Genomic DNA, 20,575 nt, shown 5'->3' on the forward strand with positions numbered 1-20,575 from the left:
CCCCTTCCGCCCCCCCCTTCCCATTTTCAACATGGTGTCAAGTTGAGTATCACTTTGTCCCACCATTTCTGCCTCAGCATATTTTCCACAGCTCAAATTGCAAAGTAAATGAACAGCTAACTTTGTGTGTGTGTGTGTGTGTGTGTGTGAAAATACCGTGTGTGTGTGTGTGTGTGTGTGTGTGTGTGTGAAAATACCGTGTGTGTGTGTGTGTGTGTGAAAATACTGTACAGAGGGGTTACAATTACTTGGGCAAGGTAATGAGTACATTTCTTATCAAACATTGTTGCCTCCTCCTTTGTTTCCCCTTCCTATCCCTTTCCATTCCCGCCCCCCCCCCCCCCCAAACAGCTAACTTAAGTAAAGAAAAACACACATGTACAAACCATGGAACAAGGTTCCAGTAGAAACAACTGATGGCAGAATCAGGTATAAAATATAAAATGAGTATATTTAGTGTTCTTAGAAAAGAGAAGTTTAAAAATGAGTAAAGATACTGAGTAGAAAAGCTAGTCACAGAAAAATACCCATAGGATGATTCCATTGAGCTGAAGGTTTTATGTCAAGAAAACCAAATCTATTAATTTTCAGAGTTAATCACGGACAGTAAACACTTTAAAGAAAAGCACTGACATGTGAGCACGTCACGTGCAGGCAAAGCAGGTTTTAAGGAAACTGTCTTTTTACTAGTATGGGGAAGTTTTCCAAAGCGGAAGCCCTTGTTTGGGGTTCTTACTAATCTGCCTTGTTTTCTCTTCTTCAGGAAGATAAGAAGATGAGGAAAACCTATGGATTCTAGTTTTTCTGAGTTCTCAGAAGCATAGTGAAATCAGAACAGAAATACAGCTAGGATCAAGATTGACAAACACTTGAGAAAAAATGTGTTTCATTCTTTTTTGGCATTTCATGTATGTTTGTTTATCCATCCCTATATTTACATATATGTACATAACTACTTTTGTAGTATTTGAAATAATTTTGTCACTATGTAATATTTTCTTCTTCATTTAAGTTTCTACATAACATTCTTGAACCAAACAGCTCTTACCCTTTTAATTGAATAAAATATATTAATAAATATCTACATATTGGTTATCTTGCATACCAAATTACCTTGTTTTGCATTCAGTGTATGTGAATATCTTTTTTTGAACCATTCAATATATATGAAACATCTAAGAGAATTTAAAATTATCTCCTGCCTTGACCAGCTTTAATTTTTCTCTTTCACTCTTTGTTGTCATTGTTGTTAAGTTATATGCAAAAGGGTTATAGTTCCTTAAGTCAGGTTATCAGTACAGAGCCACCCTTAGTCAATGTCACATCTTCCTTTTCTTTCCCCTATTTCCCCCTCTCAATGTCACTCTTCCCTTCACTTTCCCCATTTTCGGCCTCCCCTATCCTCAGGTTTCATAGTTCATTTTTCATATAATGTACATCGAATAGAAAGAGTATATTAGCTTACCCTTACTCCCTGCTTTCCTGTCTGCCCCTCATTGCTCACACCCCAAAGCATGTTTCCACTTCCACTGTTTTGATAAAAAAGTACTTCAGTTGTTCAGGGGAGTTATACCTTTGAGTTCCCCTAAGAATACCCTCCTTTAGTTTGTGTGTAAATGCATTAAGCCCTGTATATGGTATACATAGTTATATTTTAGATCTAGTTTCCACATATGAGAGAAAACACGTACCATCTGTCTCTCTGAGCTTGACTTATTTCACTTAACATGATTTGTTCTAGGCAAATCCATCCATTTCCCTACAAATGACATTATTCTTTCTAATGGATGAGTAACTGGATGTGGCATATAGATATATATAGATAGATAGATATACATATATATATATATATATATATATATATAATATCACATTTTCTTGATCCACTCTTGTAAGGTATCTTGGCTTTTGCAGAATTTGGCTATTATAAATTGTGCAGCAGTGAACATGGACGTTCAAGTGTCTTTACCATATTCTAAGAGGCCTATAAGTGGTATGGTGGGCTCATCCGGTAGTTCTATTTTTAATTTTTTTGAGGAATCTCCAATCCGCCTTCCAGAGTGTGTGTACTTTACATTCCCACCAGTGTGTAACAGGGTTCCTTTTCCCCCACATCCCCTCCAGTGTTTGTTATTGTTCTTTTTTTTTTTTTTTGCTGGCCATATTTTATTTGTCCTTTTTCTTCAAACAGGATAACCAAAGATACAGACAGTATTCAGCAAAATAAAATAGATGGAACCAACTCTAAGACTGTGCTGTCCCATGCTACATTTAACCTAGTTTATCATGCTTGCCTTGGGGATGAGGAATAATAGATCATTCAGCAAAAACAACAAATGTCTACCGTGTACAATTGGGAAACTACATAATGATGTACCTTATTTACTTCCATGCACAAGTCTAACGTTACAGGCTTTAAAAAATAAACACAAGACTTGTAGGAGCATTTTATAATAAAGTAATTCCTAAATTTTCTTTGTAGATAGATCAAGCACCTCCAAAATACAAATTCCTGTACACAGTGAGTACTTAATTAAACGAACGCATAGTAGTGGTGAAGCAGTGGCAGCTGTCGGATGGGCTGACTTGTAGGTTCAGCTAGGTAGGCAACAGACCAGAGTGCCACGTGGACAAAGTGTAGCTGCAAGTAAAGGTTTTGAACAAGTTAATTGTTATAATTAAATACAGAAAATAGATTGATTTGCTAAAATAAATAAGATGTGATGCACTAGGAATCAGAACACTTGAGACGATGGCGGCGACGCTGCTGCACGGGGCGCCCACGGGCGCTGGGTGGAACTGGTTCTGCCACGTACTTGTTACCTTGAGGTAGATAACACGTGTGTACCAAACTCGGCATTCATTTTCAGTTGCTGCTGGTATCACGTGTTTTAAGAAATGTGTACAGTATGAAAAACTTGAAAATAATAATGAATGAAAAATGTTTTTGGAAAAAGGCATTTTCATGCAAGTATTTACAGTCTCACTGTGTAAATTTCAAGGCCAGGTTTTTGTTTCCTGTAAATCAGCTCCTTGTAGTAGGAGAATGCGGTGTCTGAACACTCGTCCCCCCCTTCCCACCTCCCCCGCATTGCATTAGCTTGCTCTATTCTGTGTGTGCAAACGACATGCCAGTTACAATGAAAACTCTCACGTGGAGAGGGAAAAAAAGACTGGGTTTTAAAAACCAAGAACTAATTCCTTACTAAATGATACCTTCTGATTCAAGTAAAAAAATGGCAAACACTAGTAATAAATACAAAACATTTCATGAAAAACACGAAGGGAAATGTCTGCTGAGTATTTTAGTTCAGGTGTTTCAGAATGCTGCTGTGTGTCTTGTGAGGAATTTGAGGGGAGGATTTCAGCGCAGAAGGTATTTAGGTGGCCTGCACTGAAGTGGTGACCCCATGGGGCTGAGAAACTGGGGGCTGCCTATGGACTGGAGCTGCTTGTTAAAGAGGAATTCCCCGCTGTGGCTGGCCCCGAGCCTGCCTTCTTCCTCTGGCTCAATTTCTAGCACTCCAGACTCTTCCTTCCTTCTAAAGAACTTGTCCAAGTAGGTGGTGGACGTGTTTTCCTTCTCCGCCTGCTCGTCCTTCCTGACCTCCCAGCAGAACTGACTGATGAGAAGCACTCCTCCCTGCTGCCCACAAACTGGCTGTCCCAGGACGACTGGTACCAGGCCCCCAGCTGCGCCAGGTTCGCCATCCCCTTCTCCTTCTTCTCCTTGATCACTGACTTTGCTATCAGACTTTTCAATTCTAGCTGGGACACGGAGCTGTTCAGGTCATTTAACTTGTCAACAACATGAGCAGTGGGCTCATGCTGCGAGCTGAGCTGAATAGTTCCTGCAATGAAGTACTTGAAATCAAATCCCTGCTCCTTCTCTCTCTCCTTCTCAGCCCACTGCTGGGAGGCTTCCTTAACACTATCTGGACCTTCACCAATCCTTTCCGCTCACATTTGGACTTGCCTCTCCTATCCAATTTGTCTTGCTTTGTTCTTTCCAGTTGGAAAGGTCAATAATAAGCTTGGGCTCGTAATAATGGTTAACCTCGCTCTCTCTCCACACTAAGTTGTCAAGGTACCAGGACGACCTCATTTTGTAGTTACAGGTATGGCTACACTCCAGGTCTCAGTACTTGTTCTCATGGTGGTCCAGGTACTGCCAGCAGGACTCTGTGGAGTAATGGGTTTTGAAAGCAAGGTCCTCCAGATACTTCTCTGGGTCTCCAAGTATTTCTGAGGGTCCACTTGCACCTCTTCGTCATGACTCAGACAGAGCTCTCGGGTCAAGCTGAACTTCTTCAATATCAAAATTGTTGTGTATAGGCCAATCAGGCTCAGAAAACTGACAGTCATGGTACCTTTCCCAGTTATAAATGTGACTGAATTTCATCCATAAGCAAAATATCCACTTCATCTTCGATGTGAAAAGGATGGCTGGAGATGGGCTCCTATGTGGGGAAGGAGGAAATACTCATGTAGGGATGAGAGAGCACCTCCTCCACAGTCAAGCCATCCACGGGGCTAAAGGCCAGAATCTGCTCCAGGAAACCCAGTGCTTCTCAGCTAATTCTGGGAAGCAGCTGAGTTAAGGGTTTGTGTGGCTCAGTCGTGTCATTTCTAATGTAAACGGGAATTACGCTGAGAAGCTCCTGAAGATCCTCCTCATGGACAACAGGAATAGATTCTAAAATCAGTTGCACCTGTCCAAGTTCATGTGCACCTGCAAAGAGGATTTTACCAGTCAGCATTTCAGCAAAGATGCAGCCTGCAGCCCACATGTCAATGGCTTTAATGTAATTGTTAGGAGAAAGTAAAAGACATGGAGATCTGTACCATTTAGTAACCAATCCTTCTGAAAGATGACCCTTATGGGAATAATGAGGATCCATAATCCGTGCAAGACCAAAGTCACCTATCTTCAGCACCAAGTCTTCAGTATTGATGAAAAGATTAGCTGGTTTGAGATCTCTGTGCAGTAGGTTTGCAGAATGAATGTACTTGAGCCCGTGCAGCAGCTGGTATATGAAAAGCCTGGCATTCTCCTCCAGGAGAGGGCCCTGCTCTAGCACATGAGCCAAGTCTGTGTGGGACCAAGAATTTCAAACATTTTCACAGTGTTGTCATGGTCAAGTCTTCAAATAATTTTGATTTCACAGAGGGCATGCTTGACACTCTTGATGGCTACCCTTTTGTCACAGTCATTGTCTGAAAAAAAAACCAAGCCATTGCTTCCACAACCCAATGGTTTTAATTCCAGATACCTAGAGCCCAGATCAAAACCATGAATGTTCGTGAGACTTTCAAATTTCTCTGCCATTTTGAAACCCTTACTATTGCCTTTTCCTTTCCAATTGTTGAACTTGTGTAAACAAGGAAGAAAACTGGCATCAAAAGAGAGATCTTTCAAAAAGGGAGAAGAAAAATAACTATGCTTCCACAGCGAGACGCTTTCTGGATATTCATTGCATATGCCAACCAGGCCCGTTGAGTTCCTTTTAGATTTAAAACTCAAAAATCTCTATTCATATTGGGACTTAAAAAGATTGCAGTACTCATAGTTCAAGAAAGGGGCAGCAGCTCTGCAGACATTTAAAGAAACACTCCAGAAACTCAAATGGAATGAAATGACATACTATGCACTCAGATTTACTGTGCTAAACGATTTAACATTTAACAAAAATGTGAATAAATACGCACATGACAGGCTTGTATGAACATTCTCCTCACAGTGCAGATACATTCAGTGTTGGACTGGTCCTGAGCAGCATCGTTCTAAGGTACTGGTAAGCATTAGTTCCGTTTAGCTTCTTTTCTTCCTCTGTTGCTGTATTTCAACAGGAAGCCCTGTGGCTGGTGGCTGACAGAAGATGTCTTGTTAGTGATCAGGTGGCTCCAGCTCACCACAATCACAGTCAAAGCTTATTCTTTTTCTTTTTTTATTGTGAAAATACTGTACAGAGGGGTTACAATTACATGGGCAAGATAGTGAGTACATTTCTTATCAAGCATTGCAGCCTCCTCCTTTGTTTACCCTTCACATCCCTTCCCATCCTTCCTACCCCCAACCCAACCCCCCCCCAAGTTGTAAAGTTCATTTTTGACATGACAACTTGTACTTCTCATTGTTGAAACAGGTCCACCTGTATCCTTATTTGAACGACTTGTTTTTCCCCTTCCCTTCCACAAATTATACCGACATCAAATATAGTGAAAGCAGGTGTTATACTGTGGGGGAGGGACATACAAAGCTACAAAGAAATAATCTTATAAATGAGTTAGAAACAAATGCATGAAAGAAAAAACATTTAAAATACATATCTTAGGGTTCATTTTCCTAACATCACCTTATCTGACCTTTTCTGCTTTACTCATACATATACTAAATATTGCAAATAAGGGAAACCATGGGACCTATGTTTCTTTGGGCTTGGCTTACTTCACTTAATATAATTTTTTCCAAGCCTTTCCATTTCCTAACAAATGGGGAAATGTCATTCTTTCTGATGGAGGCATAGAATTCCATTGTGTATATATACCACATTTTCTTGATCCATTCATCTACTGAAGGGCATCTGGGTTGGTTCCATATCTTAGCTATGGTAAATAATGCTGCAATAAACATAGTTGTGCTGGTAGCTTTAGTGTGGTCTTGCTTGTAAACATTTGGGTAAATGCCCAAAAGTGGGACTGCTGGGTCATAGGGGAGCTCTATGTGGAGTCTTTTGAGGAACCTCCATACTGCTTTCCAAAGTGGTTGAACAAGTTTACACTCCCACCAACAATGAAGTAAGGTTCCCTTCTGTCCACATTCCCTCCAGCATCTGTTGTTAGAGTTCTTGATTATAGCCATTCTAACTGGGGTGAGGTGGTATCTCAATGTTGTTTTGTTTTGCATTTCTTTTATGGCTAGGGAGGTTGAGCATTTCTTCATGTGTCTATTGGCCATCCTTCTTTCTTCTTCAGAGAAGTTTCTCTTCAAGTCTTTAGCCCACTTATTTATTGGGCAGTTGTTTCTTTGAGGATTTGTTGTTGGGGGATTTAATTCAGGATGGAATAGGAGAAACCCTAGCCTACTTGGCTCAGGCTGAAATTTTCTTAATAGAGACCCGGAAACACAACAAATCAAAGAAAGGTTGGACAAATGGGATTGCATGAAGTTGCAGAGCTTCTGCATGGCAAAGGACATAGCTAGCAAGATCAATAGAAAGCCCACAGATTGGGAGAAGATCTTTACTAGCCATACAATGGACAAGGGTCTCATATCTAAAATATATTTACTGTCAAGAATATGAACAATAAGACAGCTTCGGAGACACAGCTGCCACTGGCACAGCTGGAGACCAGAGCCAACCATGGGGTCAGTCTGTGGCCCCACAGCCCCTCGATGAGTCAGAGGAGTCCCATGGTACAACAATAAGCTTTGATTACTATGGCTTTATAGTAGAGTTTGAAATTTGTTATTGATATTCCTCCAGCAGTGTTCTTTCTGTTGAGGAGCGTTTTTGCTATTCGGGGTCTTTTATTGTTCCATATGAATTTTTGGATTGCCTCTTCTATTTCCTTGAAGAATGAGGTTGGAATTTTGATAGGTATCGCATTAAATTTGTAGATAGCCTTGGGAAGTATTGCCATTTTCACGATGTTAATCTTTCCAATCCAGGAGCATGGGAGTTTTTCCCATTTTCTAAGTTGTGTTTTGATTTCCTTTTTCAAGTTTTTAAAGTTTTCATCATAGAAGGCCTTCACTTCTTTGGTTAAATTAATTCCTAGGTATTTTATTTTTTATGGGGCTATTACAAATGGAGTTGATTTCCTAATTTCAGCCCCACTTTTCTCATTGTTGGCATACAGAAAAGCCATTGATTTTTGAGGGTTAATTTTATACCCTGCTACTTTGCCAAAGTTTTGAATCAGCTTGAGTAATTTGGGAGTGGAGTATATGGGATTCTTTAAGTACAAGATCATGTCATCTGCAAAGAGGGAGAGTTTTATTTCTTCTTTCCCTATTTGGATCCCCTTTATGTTTGCATCTTGTCTTATTGCTTAGCTAGGCATTCTAATACTAGGTTGAAGAGAAGTGGAGAGAGTGGACATCCATGTCTTGTTCCTGAGTTAAGAGGAAATGGCTTTAGTTTTTCACCATTAAGTATAATGCTGGCTGTAGGTTTGTCATATACAGCCTTTATTGTATTGAGGAATGTTCCATGGATTCCTAATTTTTCCAAAACCTTCATCATAAAGGGGTGTTAGAAATAATAGCAAGGAAGAAAAAACCACTTGTGTCCCTATCTTGGGGTTCATTTCACTTAACATCATCTTATCTGACGTTTTCTGCTTGTCCCAGACATATACTAGTTATTGCAAATAAGGGAAACCATAGGACCTATGTTTCTTTGGTCTGGCTTCACTTAATATAATTTTTTCCAAGTCTTTCCATTTCCTAACAAATGGGGCGATGTCATTCTTTCTGGTGGAGGCATAGAACTCTATTGTGTATATATACCACATTTTCTTGATCTGTTCATCTACTGAGGGGCATCTGGGCTGGTTCCATATCTTAGTTATGGTAAATAATGCTGCAATAAACATACTTGTACTGGTAGCTTTAGTATGGTCTTGTTTGTGATCATTCGGGTAGATGCCCCAAAGTGGGATTTCTGGGTCATAGGGGAGCTCTATGTGGAGTCTTTTGAGGAAACTCCACACTACTTTCCAAAGTGGCTGAGCAAGTTTACACTCCCACCAATGCAGTAGGGTTCCCTTTTGGCCACATCCCCTCCAGCATCTGTTGTTATTAGATTTCTTGATTCTAGCCATTCTAACTGGGGTAGGTAGAATCTCAATGTTGTTTTGATTTGCATTTCTCTTATGGCTAGGGAGGTTGAGCATTTCTTCATGTATCTATGGGCCATTCTTATTTCCTCTTCAGAGAAGTTTCTCTTTCAGTCTTTAGCCCACTTATTAATTGGGCAGTTGTTTCTTTGAGTATTTGTTGTTGGGGGATTTGATTTTTTGGGTTCCAGGTATATTTTAGATATGAGACCCTTGTCCGTTGTATGGCTAGTGAAGATCCACTCCCAATCCATGGGCTTTCTTTTGATCTTGCTAGCTATGTCCTTTGCCATGCAAAGGTCTGCAGCTTCATGCAATCCCATTTGTCCAACTTTTCTGTGATTTGTTGTGTTTCTGGGCCCCATTCACTCTTTTATTGCTAATACTACATTTTTAATGAATGACATTGTTGTCTCATTTCTAGACCAAACTACATTTTGCCATGTAATTCTGAGACTCGGAAAAATAACATTTCTACTTTGCTACCTGAATAATTCTAACTCCTGACAACAGGGGGCACTAGAGGAGTTGGAAAGAGACAAAAAAAAAAATTGCTTGCTTTTCTTGTCAGTATCTCCTCAGTAATGAATGCACTTCACCCAAGGACAGAACCCTTTGTTACACTTACGTCCACTTGAGTACTTCTAGAACACACATCCTGTTCTCTCCAAGGTACCAGCACCTATCGGGCTGTGCTCCCTCAGAGGCCATGGAGCTGCTTTATCAGGGAGACCTCTATAATATCCTAATATGCCAGCACCACCCTTGCATCCTCGCCATAGAGATCTCAGTTCTGAAAGCTCTTTACCTAGCTTCTGAGGGATACATAGTGACTGAGCAGTGCCTTCCTTCAGAACTTCCCCAAAGTTTCTGGTAATCCAACCCCTTTATTCTGTTACCACATGAGATTATTCTACACTGCTGGGAGGATGTAAAAATTATGTAAGTACAGAAAAGATTTTGACAACAGCCAACAAAATTGTATCATTTATCATTTGACCCTGCAATCCTACTTTTAGTCAACTATACCAAAAGTTTCTTGCAAAAAAGGTCACTATGTTACAGTTTGTAACAAGAACAATGTAAATTAAATAAAAAGTGAAAGTTTATTTGATAGCAACCCCATATGAAAATAACTTCCTGCCAAGTGGGTGACAGAAAACTGAGATAAATCACCTGGTGGGTGGGGGGGCATTTGAGTTTACATATTCAGTAGGTTCACTTTAAGGATAACAAGAACTATAAAGAGGACTTTCACTCACTATACTACTGTTACTGTTATTCTACTGTCTACTGTGTTTTTTGTTTTTTGTTTTTGTAAGTCATAAGGCTTGAACTCTGGGCCGGCCTGGGTGCTGTCCCTGAACAATTTTGCTCTCAAGACTAGTACTCTACCACTTTGAGCCATAGCTCCATTTCTGGTTTTCTGGTGATTAATTGGAGATAATAGTCTCACAGGAACTTTCTTGCCTGGGCTGGCATTGAACTGTGACCCTCAGATCTCAGCCTCATGAGTAGCTAGGATTACAGGCATGAGCTACCTGGCTGATGAGTTTGTTTTAAAATTGTTCTGTGAATAGGATAAAGCAATTAATGTTAAGGTTCTAGAACCAAGATTGTTGGCATAAGAAAATGATAACAATTATAAAACGTTTTGTTTTTTGCTATATAGCATATCAGAGATAGGGTAGTTTATTAAAGGTTTATTTGGCCCATAACCTGGGAAGCCAGGGCCTTGTGCTGTTTGAACCCACCACAAGAAGTGGAAGGGAAGCTGGTATATAGGAAGAGGTAACAGGAGAGGCAGCTTTATGGTAACTAATCCAAAGAGACTGAGAGCTCATAGAAGAAAGGCAATAAACCACTCATGAGAGTTTCTCTCCTTAACCAAATACTTGCCATTGGACTGCACCTCCAGTACTGTTGCTTCAACGTAAGTTTTGATGGGGACAAATCATGGCAAAATCCAAGACTTTTTTTTAAACGTTCACAATCTTGAATTTTAATTAGAGACATTGATATGAACTTAGGATTTTTCATCCCTTCCTTTACAAAATTTTATATTTCCTAGCTATGTTCACTGAACATGCTCAGAAATAATGACAACTTATTGGCTATGATAACCTCTACTATTCAGATTATGGTTCCTAAATATTATTACCCATTCATAGGAACCAGGGCTCTATGGAGAAATTACTGATTCACAAAGGGGAAGGGAAATAACAAAATGCTGAAATAAGGATACAGGTTGGCTTATTGTAGCAATGAAAAAATATATATTTAATAAATCTGGGACAGGATATAAACCAAGTGAGTGTGGGATATCTTATTGTACCTGAAAGTGATAAAATTATAAAAAGGTATGAATCATTGAGAGTGGTGACTACCTTGTGGTGCCCCGCCAGCCTGGATAGAAAAATCTTAACAAATCTCTCCATGGAAGGGGGGCTAGGATTGATGGAGTGTGTCTGTCATCCAGTGAAGATAGGAAGTCTAAAACTAGGCAGATCACAGCTCAGGCATGCCTGGTAGAAAGTAAAACCCTATCTTAACAATACCAAGGAAAAACAAGCTGGAAGCACACAAGGGCCTAAATTCAAACTCCCTAATGTCATTAAAAAATTGATGAGTGATATGCACTAATTAATCTAATTATACAACATAAACATTAATCAAAACCACACTGGGCTCCCATTAATATGTACAATCATAAGACAACCCATGAAAATTATTTTAAAAAACATGGAAAAGAAGAGCATGAGGGCACTTCTAAATTGAAAGAGGAGCACAATATAAAGTAGCCTTTGTTTCAAAAAAACATCAAAATTAAAAATACCTTATTTTTGACAGTTGAAAATGATAATGTGTTTGAATTCGAAGTTTGTGTCTATCTAGCTCAGGCTTTAGCACACTTCAGAAGGAAGCACTCACTGCTTCCTAAGACATATTAGTTGTCCTCTTACAAGTTTTGGGTGTTTTCACAAAAAAGTTTACATAAATCAGATAATATCAGAAAATGTTCTAGGTATGTTACATGAAAAGAAGTTTGGAAAATAATATTACACCTGCAATCCTAGTGATTCAGGCAGCTGAGATCTGAGGATTGTGGTGTAAAGCCAGCCCCAGCAGGAAAGTCTGTGAGACTTGTCTCCAATTAATCACCAAAAAAAGAGCCAGAAGTGGAGTTACAGATCAAATGGTAGTGCACCAGCCTGGAGTATAAAAGCTTAAGGGACAGCACCCAGGTCTTGAGTTCAAGCCCAGGACTGGCACATGCACACACACACACACACTCATACACACACACACATATACACACCATATACCACATACACAAGAGTTAAAAAGTGGTCTTCTGGGTGATTCCAATCTTTATATGTAAGTATTTTCCAAGCTTTATTTTTTTTTTAAGTTTTCCAAGGTGGGTGTTTTAGGTCTCTTGATGTACACCCGATAAACATTGTCATTGGTGTGAACACCCCATCCAGGGTAGCTCTTGACTTTAAAAATGAACTTGGCTTGTTTTTTTCTAAAGCAGAAAGCAGTGCATGTGCCGCTGTCCGTCAGCTCCCTTCCCGCAGAGGCGGGTAGAAGCGAGTGTGGTGCTGTGCCCAGCACGCCATGGTGTGGCTCAGTGGCAGAGTCCACGCTTGGCCGGACTGCGACCCCCGTGTCCCGGCTGGCACCAAAAATGGAACTTTTGTGGCAGGTCTGATGGCCGGCGAGGACTTCAGAACGAGCTGAAAAGCCGCTTTGAAGAATGCACCAACAGGAGACGGATAACGCGAGGCTACAGCAAGGGTGTGGCGTGGACTCCCAGCGGCCGGGACTGGGGCGGGGGGGGGGGGGGGGAACAGGGGCGGGGATGGGCGGGGAGGGCCGGGGAGGGCCGGGGAGGGCCGGGGAGGGGCGGGAGGGCCGGGAGGGACCGGGGAGGGACCGGGGAGGGCCGGGGAGGGCCGGGAGGGCGCTGGGGGGGGGACGGGGAGGGCCGGGGGACGGGCCCCGGCCAGCTACTCATTCGCCAAAGTTGCTCAGCCCACCCAGAGCGCGGGTGACCAGGGCGCAGCTGTCTGAGAGGACGAAAGTTCCCCGGAGCCACCCGGGGTGTGGGTGTGGGAGGACCGCAGGTGCTCCGGCCTCCCGCCGCCGCCATGGACCGGGCCTCCGAGCTGCTCTTCTTCGTGAACGGCCGCAAGGTGAGCCCCCCTCCCCGCGGGGCCACGCTCGGGAGCTCCGGCCTCGATTGCCCGCCCGGGGGTGGCTGGGCCTCTGTGGCCTGTCTGGATGAGCGGAAAGCAGGTTCCAGGGGTGACAGGACCATGGGGCTCTGAGAGCCCCTGGTGGTGCTTAGGGGCCCAAGAGCCTCACAAGGCCCCCCGCTGCTTCTGTGGCTTCTGTCCTCTGTCTCATAGATCTGACTGTTCCAGAAAAGGTCCAGAGCTTGGGGGCAACAAACTTCCCTGGACATCCTTTAAAACACTCCCTGGATGCAGGCACCGACCCCAGCATCTGCTATGAATGTCCTCAGCACACACTGGCACTGCTTTGAAAAGGGAAGCTGAGGCACGAAGGTTAAAAGTCGAGAGTCCTCCCTTCCACATGCCCAGTGCTGGCCCATTTAGAGCCTTCTGTTTCTGGCTAAGAAGGGCCCCAGCCCTGGTCCAGAGGACGCCAGCTCTGGCTGAGGTTTAGCACCCAGCCCCTCATTCCTGAGCCCTGTTCTAAGGCTTAATTTCGCCTTGTGCTTTCATCATCTGCTTCCTGAAAGAGGACCCCTCAAACTGTCCAAGCCTCCATGAAAACTTCCTGTGCCTCTGCTGCATGGGATCCCAGGATCCTTGGAGGGTGAAGTGATTGGTATCCCCATCGTGTCTTCTTTTTGTATAACAGAATGAGACCATAAGCAAAGTGGTTTTGTGGTTGCCTAAACCAGCAAGGATGAAATTCCAACTCTTCATTGCAAATAGAGACACAATTCCTTTACTATAAGGGGACGACACTACTTACTCCTTGAGAGTGTTCCTGACACTCAGTTCATTTGTTAAGGACCAGCTATATGCCAGGCTGTAGTTAGATTTTATCGAATGCAGAAATTACAGAGTGCCTGCAGTGCTGGGAAGACAGCCAATAAGCATACACAAATGCAAATGCATGGTGTCAGGCAGTGATGTGTGCTGGTATAGAAACAAAGCCAAAGGAAGATGGACAATGACTGATGCTTTAGGGGAGATGGACATTTTAGCCTCTTAGGCTGACCTGTGAGCAGTGTCTGGGGTGAAGTAGAAGTGAGCCAAGCAAACATTCAGGAAGGAGCATTTTGAGAAGAGAAGTCCCAGGTGCAAAAATCCTGGGGCAAAAGGTGTTTTATGTGTGTAAGGAATAGATCAGTAGGATTGAACAAAGGCAGATTAGTAGACTTTTATAAGTTATGGTAAGGATTTTTAGTTCAATGAGGTAACAGGTGTTTTGCGTATAACACCTTTTCTCCCTTTTTCTCTCCCCTACTTCCTATACAGACTGTATGGTAATTTGTTTTTGTCAGTCATGGGGTTTGAACTCAGGGCCTAGGCATTGTCCCTGAGTTTTTTCACTCAAGGCTAGTGCTCTACCACTTTGAGCCACAGCTCAACTTCGTTTTCCTAGTGGTTAATTGGAGATAAGAGTCTCACTGACTTTCCTGTCAGGACTAGCTTCAAACCAAGATCCTCAGATCTTAGCCTCCTGAGTAGCTAGGATTACAGGTTAGCCACTGGCACCCAGTTGTTGTTTTTTTTTTTTTTTAACACAATGACTAACATCAGTTTGTATACTATTGATTTTTTAATAGAGTAGATAAGCTGGTTCTTATCTTTAGGCCCATTTTATATCTTGTAACCATTTGTGTACTTTAGAGATAAACTCTCCTTTTACAATTACCCCATTAAAAATTATCTTAGCCTTCCCATACTTTACTGCTTGGTATGTGAATAAAACTAAGATACACCTTCTGGTTTGAGGGTAAAAGTCTAGGAAAGTAGGAGATAAGCCACAGAGACAAGAGGTGTATTAAAGTCAGATATGACCTCTGGGATTACCACCTTGTTTTTAAAGGAATCTTTGAAGGCAGTCAGGATGGTCTCTGGTATGTGCTTTTTGTGAAAATCTCAGGTCTTCAAAAGGTGTTATCAAGCTGAAGCTAAAGTTATTGGCAAGCAAGCTCTGTCATGGTTGCCAGAGGTCAAGTTATAGAGAAATTTCTAAACTTGCTCTATGAGGACCCTCAGAAGTACAGGGTACCCATTTAACATGGAATTGAGGACGAAACCCCCCAGAATAGTGCATACCATACCATGCTTGGACATCGAAGAATATCATTCCAGGAGACACTGGCTCCTGGAGTCCAAAGGCATGAATCCTGAACTACCCCCTGCTCCTGCAGCCGGTGACTGAGGGGGGCCTCAGCTCAAGCAAAAACTGCTTTCTAACACTGAGCCTTGGTCTTCCCCTCTACAAAATGGAACCAATAGCTATCTTTACCCTGGACCTGAGGGGTGAAATTTAAGCTCCATACAGAGGGGTTGGGAAGGAAGAGGCCATTGCTAACAGCTGGACAGGAAAACAACCTGCTGCATTAGTAGCCAGAATCTGCTCAAGCATCAGAAGACCAAGGAACAATCATTGAGCATTTACTCATGACTCGTTTGGTATTAGTGGAAGAATCTGGAAAGAGCTATCTTTGAAGGATGGAGATTAGTGCTTCCTTCTCTTCTTCTGGAAGAGAAGGAGATTTCTGGGCTGTTAGGATGGCCTCACTAGTTCAGAGAAAAGAAGAGGAGGTGAACATGGCAAGAAGCTGGAAGAGCCAACAGATTAATTTGGAAGCAGCCTGCAGGTCAGGTGGAAGTGCAGAAGTCAACCCCTCCGGCCTCTAAGACACTGTGGGAGTGTCTGCTGACTGTGCCCAACAACACTTACCTCTTTCTTCCCACCTTCTCCCTCTTAGCCTGACCCCCTTCTTCTCTCTCTTCTCATCCTTCCTTCCTTCCTTCCTTCCTTCCTTTCTTTCTTTCTTTCTTTCTTTCTTTCTTTCTTTCTTTCTTTCTTTCTTTCTCCCTTCTTTCTTTCTCCCTTCTTTCTTTCCTTCCTTCCTTCCTTCCTTCCTTCCTTCCTTCCTTCCTTCCTTTCTCTTTCTTTCTTTCTTTCTTTCTTTCTTTCTTTCTTTCTTTCTTTCTTTCTTTCTTTCTTTCTTTCTCTTTCCTTCTTTCTTTCTCTCTTTCTTTCTTTCTCTGTTCTGACCCTGACTTTGATCCACTAGGGACTTTGGCAATGGGAACTTGAACTCTCAAAAGGGCAGATTCAACTCTTGTGACCCCGTGATTTGTTCTGGGATGTGTGCCTACAACCCCCATGACTTGGCCTTTGCCCAGGGCAGCCAAGTTCTTACATCCTTGTTCTAGTTCAGAGCCAGTGGGAATTAATCTATTCCCCATTACCTCACCACCTCTCTCTAATCCCCAGCCCTCATCTTAGTCTCAACTTCCTGGTTGAAGAAGAGCTTGCAGAATAGGATCTTGCTTAAATTCTGTTCCCACTCTCCTCCCCCAAATATGACATCTACCAAATCAAGAAAAAGAAATGAATTTTAAGGCAGTATCCCTTTGAGCCAGACGCTAATCTCTGGCAACATCTTCTGAAACAAATATCTAAAAGAGAATGACCTTCTTCTTCTGCCAATTTCTTCTAAAAAATACATAAGTATCCTTTAAGCCTATTACGATAATTTGTACTGGCTAGGCTACTCAGATTCTGTCTTTCCATTAACTGGGTTTCAGTGTGCTCACCATATTATTAATTAGCTTTAGCTTCAGTTGCAACAGTATAGGCTTAAAACTAACAGTTGTTCAAGGCCTAAGTAAAATTTCCTTTTGTAGAAAGTACACCTAAAAACAGAAAAGTTGAGAAAATACCACAAGTTTCCTCTTATTATCTAAGACCCAAGTTCCTTCTTTCTTTTACCTGTGTTGCAATTACTATGTGGCCTCATAGTTTAAGACGGCTACTGGAGTTAGCCAGTTCATCCCTACTCCAGGCAGAAGAAAGAGAATAGATAGGCTGGGATAAACAGTGAATAGATTCTTTTTAAATTTTTTTTTATTGTGAAAATACTGTACAGAGGAGTTACAGTTACATGAGCAAATAACTTCTCTGATTTTCTTTATTTTCCTCCTATATAGGGATCAGGGAAGGAAGGGTACACTGAGTGGTAGTGATCTCCACAGAGAACATTTGAGCATAATAATGAATGGCATGAAGCTTTTTTTGTAGGTAGAGAGAGGTCCTTTGCACAGAGAAATACCTTGCATGCAAATATAATGAAAAGCCGAAGACCACACACCGCTGGGAGCAGCCATTTCTCTAAGGCAAAGCTCCCAGTCAATAATCAGGGAGTGAAAAAGGCAATTTACCCAGTACACATTGCCAAGGAGTTTGAATTTCTTCTTGTTCTTCAGGATTTCTGGAGTATGTGTTCGCCAGAGACCCCGGCAGCTTGCTCATTAAAGATGCAGAGTGTCTGGCTCCATTATTCCAGAGAGGGTTTATATTAATAATCCCTGAGTTCCCAGCAAGGTGATTTGGCCATGAGCAGATGTGTGAGATAGACTTGGATTTGGTGTAGTGGGTGGCATTGTGGGTGTCAAGAGTGCAAGTAGGTAGGCCTGTGGGACAGAGGTTATAATTATTCAGGCATGAAGTGAAGGGCTTATTCTAATAGTGACAGTAGAAATACAGGTTCTTCAAGGGACGTGGCAGGATGTAGTTACATGATTGTATTAGGTTCAAAGAAGAGTTGAATGTAGCTCAGGTTTTAAAGGGTAGATGATCTAGCAGAGAGTGAGGCTGTGAAATGGTGGGGAGAAGAAGGAAATAAAGACTTCCATTTGGGACTGGTTAAGCTGAGGATGCCTAAAATATGTCCCACATGCTTTCTTATATTACAGAATGTGTACATGCACCTATGCACATACCAACACACACATACTCACATCTCTTCCTGTATTGCCCATTGATGAGGGGTTCTGAGCTGACCAGAGTAACTAGCAAGGGAAAATGACCTTTCCTTAGTGAAATGACCTTTCCTTATCTGACTTAGGAATTTGTGAAGCTAATCATGCTAATCATGTGTTATGAACATAAAAGAAACCTCAAATTGCTCTTCAGGAAAGAGAACGCCTCCACTTGGGAACGAGAGCAGTCATGATGTTCCCATCATCCCAGCCATGGGTGCAACCGCTTGCTGTGATGGATCTGTTCATTCTTTCCTCCCACTTGCTCATGTGTGCCTGGCTCATGGTTGGAATATCTTTCTCTTTTTCGGGTATCTATTTGGTAATCTCGCAGTTCTCAGGAAGTTATTCTATTCCAGAAGCTCCTCTGTCTCTTTCTGTTTTTCTTCATCTACTCTACTCCACTCCACCCTCATATTCTGTTCTTCTCCTGTCTTTTCCCTCATCTACATCAGGTGTTCTATGAGAAGCTGAACAGGGCTCATTCATAGTCTTTTTTTTTTTAATTGTGAAAATACTGTGCAGAGGGGTTACAATTACATGGGCAAGATAATGAGTACATTTCCTATCAAGCATTGTAGCCTCCTCCTTTGGTTCCCCTTCCCATCCCTTCCCATCCCTTCCCATCCTCCCCCCGCTCCCCCAATCCTCCCCACCCCACCCCCCACACCAAAGTTGTAAAGTTCGTTTTCGACATAACGACTTGTACATCTCATTGTTGCAATGGGTCCACCTGTATCCCTAGTTAAACGATTTGTTTTCCCCCTCCACAAATTATACCAATATCAAATACAGTGAAAGCAGGGGTTATACCGTGGGGGAGGGACATACAAAGTAACAAAGAAATCATCTTATAAATGTGTTAGAAACAATGGCATGAATACATATCTTAGGGTTCATTTCCCTAACATCACCTTATCTGACCTTTTTCTGCTTGACTCAGACATATACTAGATATTGCAAATAAGGGTAACCATGGGACCTATGTTTCTTTGGGCCTGGCTTACTTCACTTAATATAATTTTTTCCAAGCCTTTCCATTTCCTAACAAATGTGGTATATATACACAATGGAATTCTATGCCTCCATCATTCATAGTCTTTAATGGAAACACAAGTACTACCTCAGAGTAGTGATAATTCAGGACCAAGGACAGTGGCGTCAGGAACAGAGCAGGAGGACTGAGCTGACGAATGAGACTCCACACTTCAGGGTTGATGTGTGCATCACAGACGTACCTAAATATGAAATCAATGTGAAAATATGAGTAGAAGTGTTAGCTAATTCCCTAAAAATATACGTTTTCCTTAAATTAGCACAATCCTCCCCATGTGAGCATCATACCAGCTTTCTTGATTTTTTTTTAGCATAACTACTTTTTTTTTTCTCTTGTATAGGTGATAGAAAAAAATGTGGATCCTGAAACAATGCTGTTACCATATCTGAGGAAGAAGTGTATCCTTGTGTGTGTGTGTGTGTGTGTGTGTGTGTGTTTCTGTGTGTGTCTGTGTGTGTGAGTGAGAGAGAATATGTGTGTCTTTAGCTTCAATGACTTTATTATATAATATTTGAAATACCTTTTTATAGCCATATTGAGTCTCTTTGTTTCATCTTTAAACAACTTTATATTCATCTATGTCTCATCTTTGAAAAAATCCTATATCTTAGTTTCACCGCTGTGGCTGTCAGAAGAACCGAGATTTTTAGGTTCTCTGTTTTAACACTAAATCAATGGTACAAATCAGAGAAACTAGCATTTGGGAATTGAGGCAGTGGCTGTTTAAAGGGACTAGTGAAGCATCCTTTAGAATTATTAGTCATAATATTTACACATTTTTCAATGATTCATCCTCAAGGCCAGGCAAAAAAGAAAGCACAGAAATCTCCTAAATGAAAGTAAAACATGGAGAAATTTGTTTTTTTAAGTATTTGACATATTTTTCTTCAAGAAGTTACACAAACAGTCTTCATTTAACACATCAATTTATGTCTATTATAGAGAACTTGAACCTGAAAAATGTCATTGTAGGAAAACTTTCTTACCATGCTGGTCTTCCGGAGACCAGTACACCCCACAAAATGATCTGCAAAATCAAGTGACAGCTGGAGGGAGGGAGGGGGAAGAGAACATCACCCTGAGGTATTTAAAGCTACTTTTTAGACACAGAAGTATGCTCCTGAGAATCTCCTGAGATTTTTGAACATGAAAACAATGGGCACTGATATCTGACTCGGTCAGATGTATAATATTTAAAGTTTAGTTTACACCCTAGTAAACAAGATGGAAGACATCATCTTGTTTTGATTCTTCAAGAAGCATGCCCTTCCTCAATGGAGAGAGACGTGAAAGAGTTTTATTAGGAGATATGTCTCTGTGAAAGGAATCAGGGAAGAGTCAGAGAGGTTTGGGAGCTCTTAGACCGCAATGAAAGTCTGATGAGAGACACACAGACAGAGACAGAGAGACAGAGACACAGAGAGAAGAGACAGAATGAGGGGGGCAACTTGAGGTCTAGTTTCCTTCAGGGTGGAGGGGTGGGATACTATAACATGCAAAAAGAAATCAAGAATTTACAAAATACAGATAGCAGCTAAGACATACCTACATCGTTTGTTAAAAACATATCAAATAATTACATACTTAACAATCTATAATAATGATGCCTCCTATGGTCAGGGCTGGC

The 20,575-nt window shown here is 41.6% G+C and overlaps 1 protein-coding gene and 1 pseudogene across 3 annotated transcripts in view; one reads left to right on the forward strand and one right to left on the reverse strand.

Annotated features, from left to right (window-relative positions):
• Window positions 1-3,305: 3,305 nt before the first annotated feature.
• Window positions 3,306-5,329, reverse strand: LOC138809300 (mitogen-activated protein kinase 6 pseudogene; annotated as a pseudogene). Its single transcript, XR_011366781.1, has one exon. The product of XR_011366781.1 is annotated as a mitogen-activated protein kinase 6 pseudogene (transcript).
• Window positions 5,330-12,873: 7,544 nt separating this feature from the next.
• Window positions 12,874-20,575, forward strand: part of Aox1 (aldehyde oxidase 1) — a 65,715-nt gene continuing 58,013 nt past the window's right edge. The window contains exons 1-2 of one of the 2 annotated variants that reach the window (XM_069995770.1): window positions 12,874-13,043; window positions 19,289-19,346. In XM_069995770.1, coding sequence (XP_069851871.1) covers window positions 12,999-13,043; window positions 19,289-19,346 — 103 coding nt within the window. In that variant the 5' untranslated portion in view covers window positions 12,874-12,998. The remainder of the gene's footprint in view (window positions 13,044-19,288; window positions 19,347-20,575) is intronic. The other variant, XM_069995771.1, reaches the window with a different exon arrangement.

Source organism: Dipodomys merriami, unplaced genomic scaffold (genome assembly GCF_024711535.1).
Source record: "Dipodomys merriami isolate MVZ:Mamm:240054 unplaced genomic scaffold, mDipMer1.0.p SCAF_49, whole genome shotgun sequence".
In the NCBI taxonomy this organism is placed as follows: domain Eukaryota; kingdom Metazoa; phylum Chordata; class Mammalia; order Rodentia; family Heteromyidae; genus Dipodomys; species Dipodomys merriami.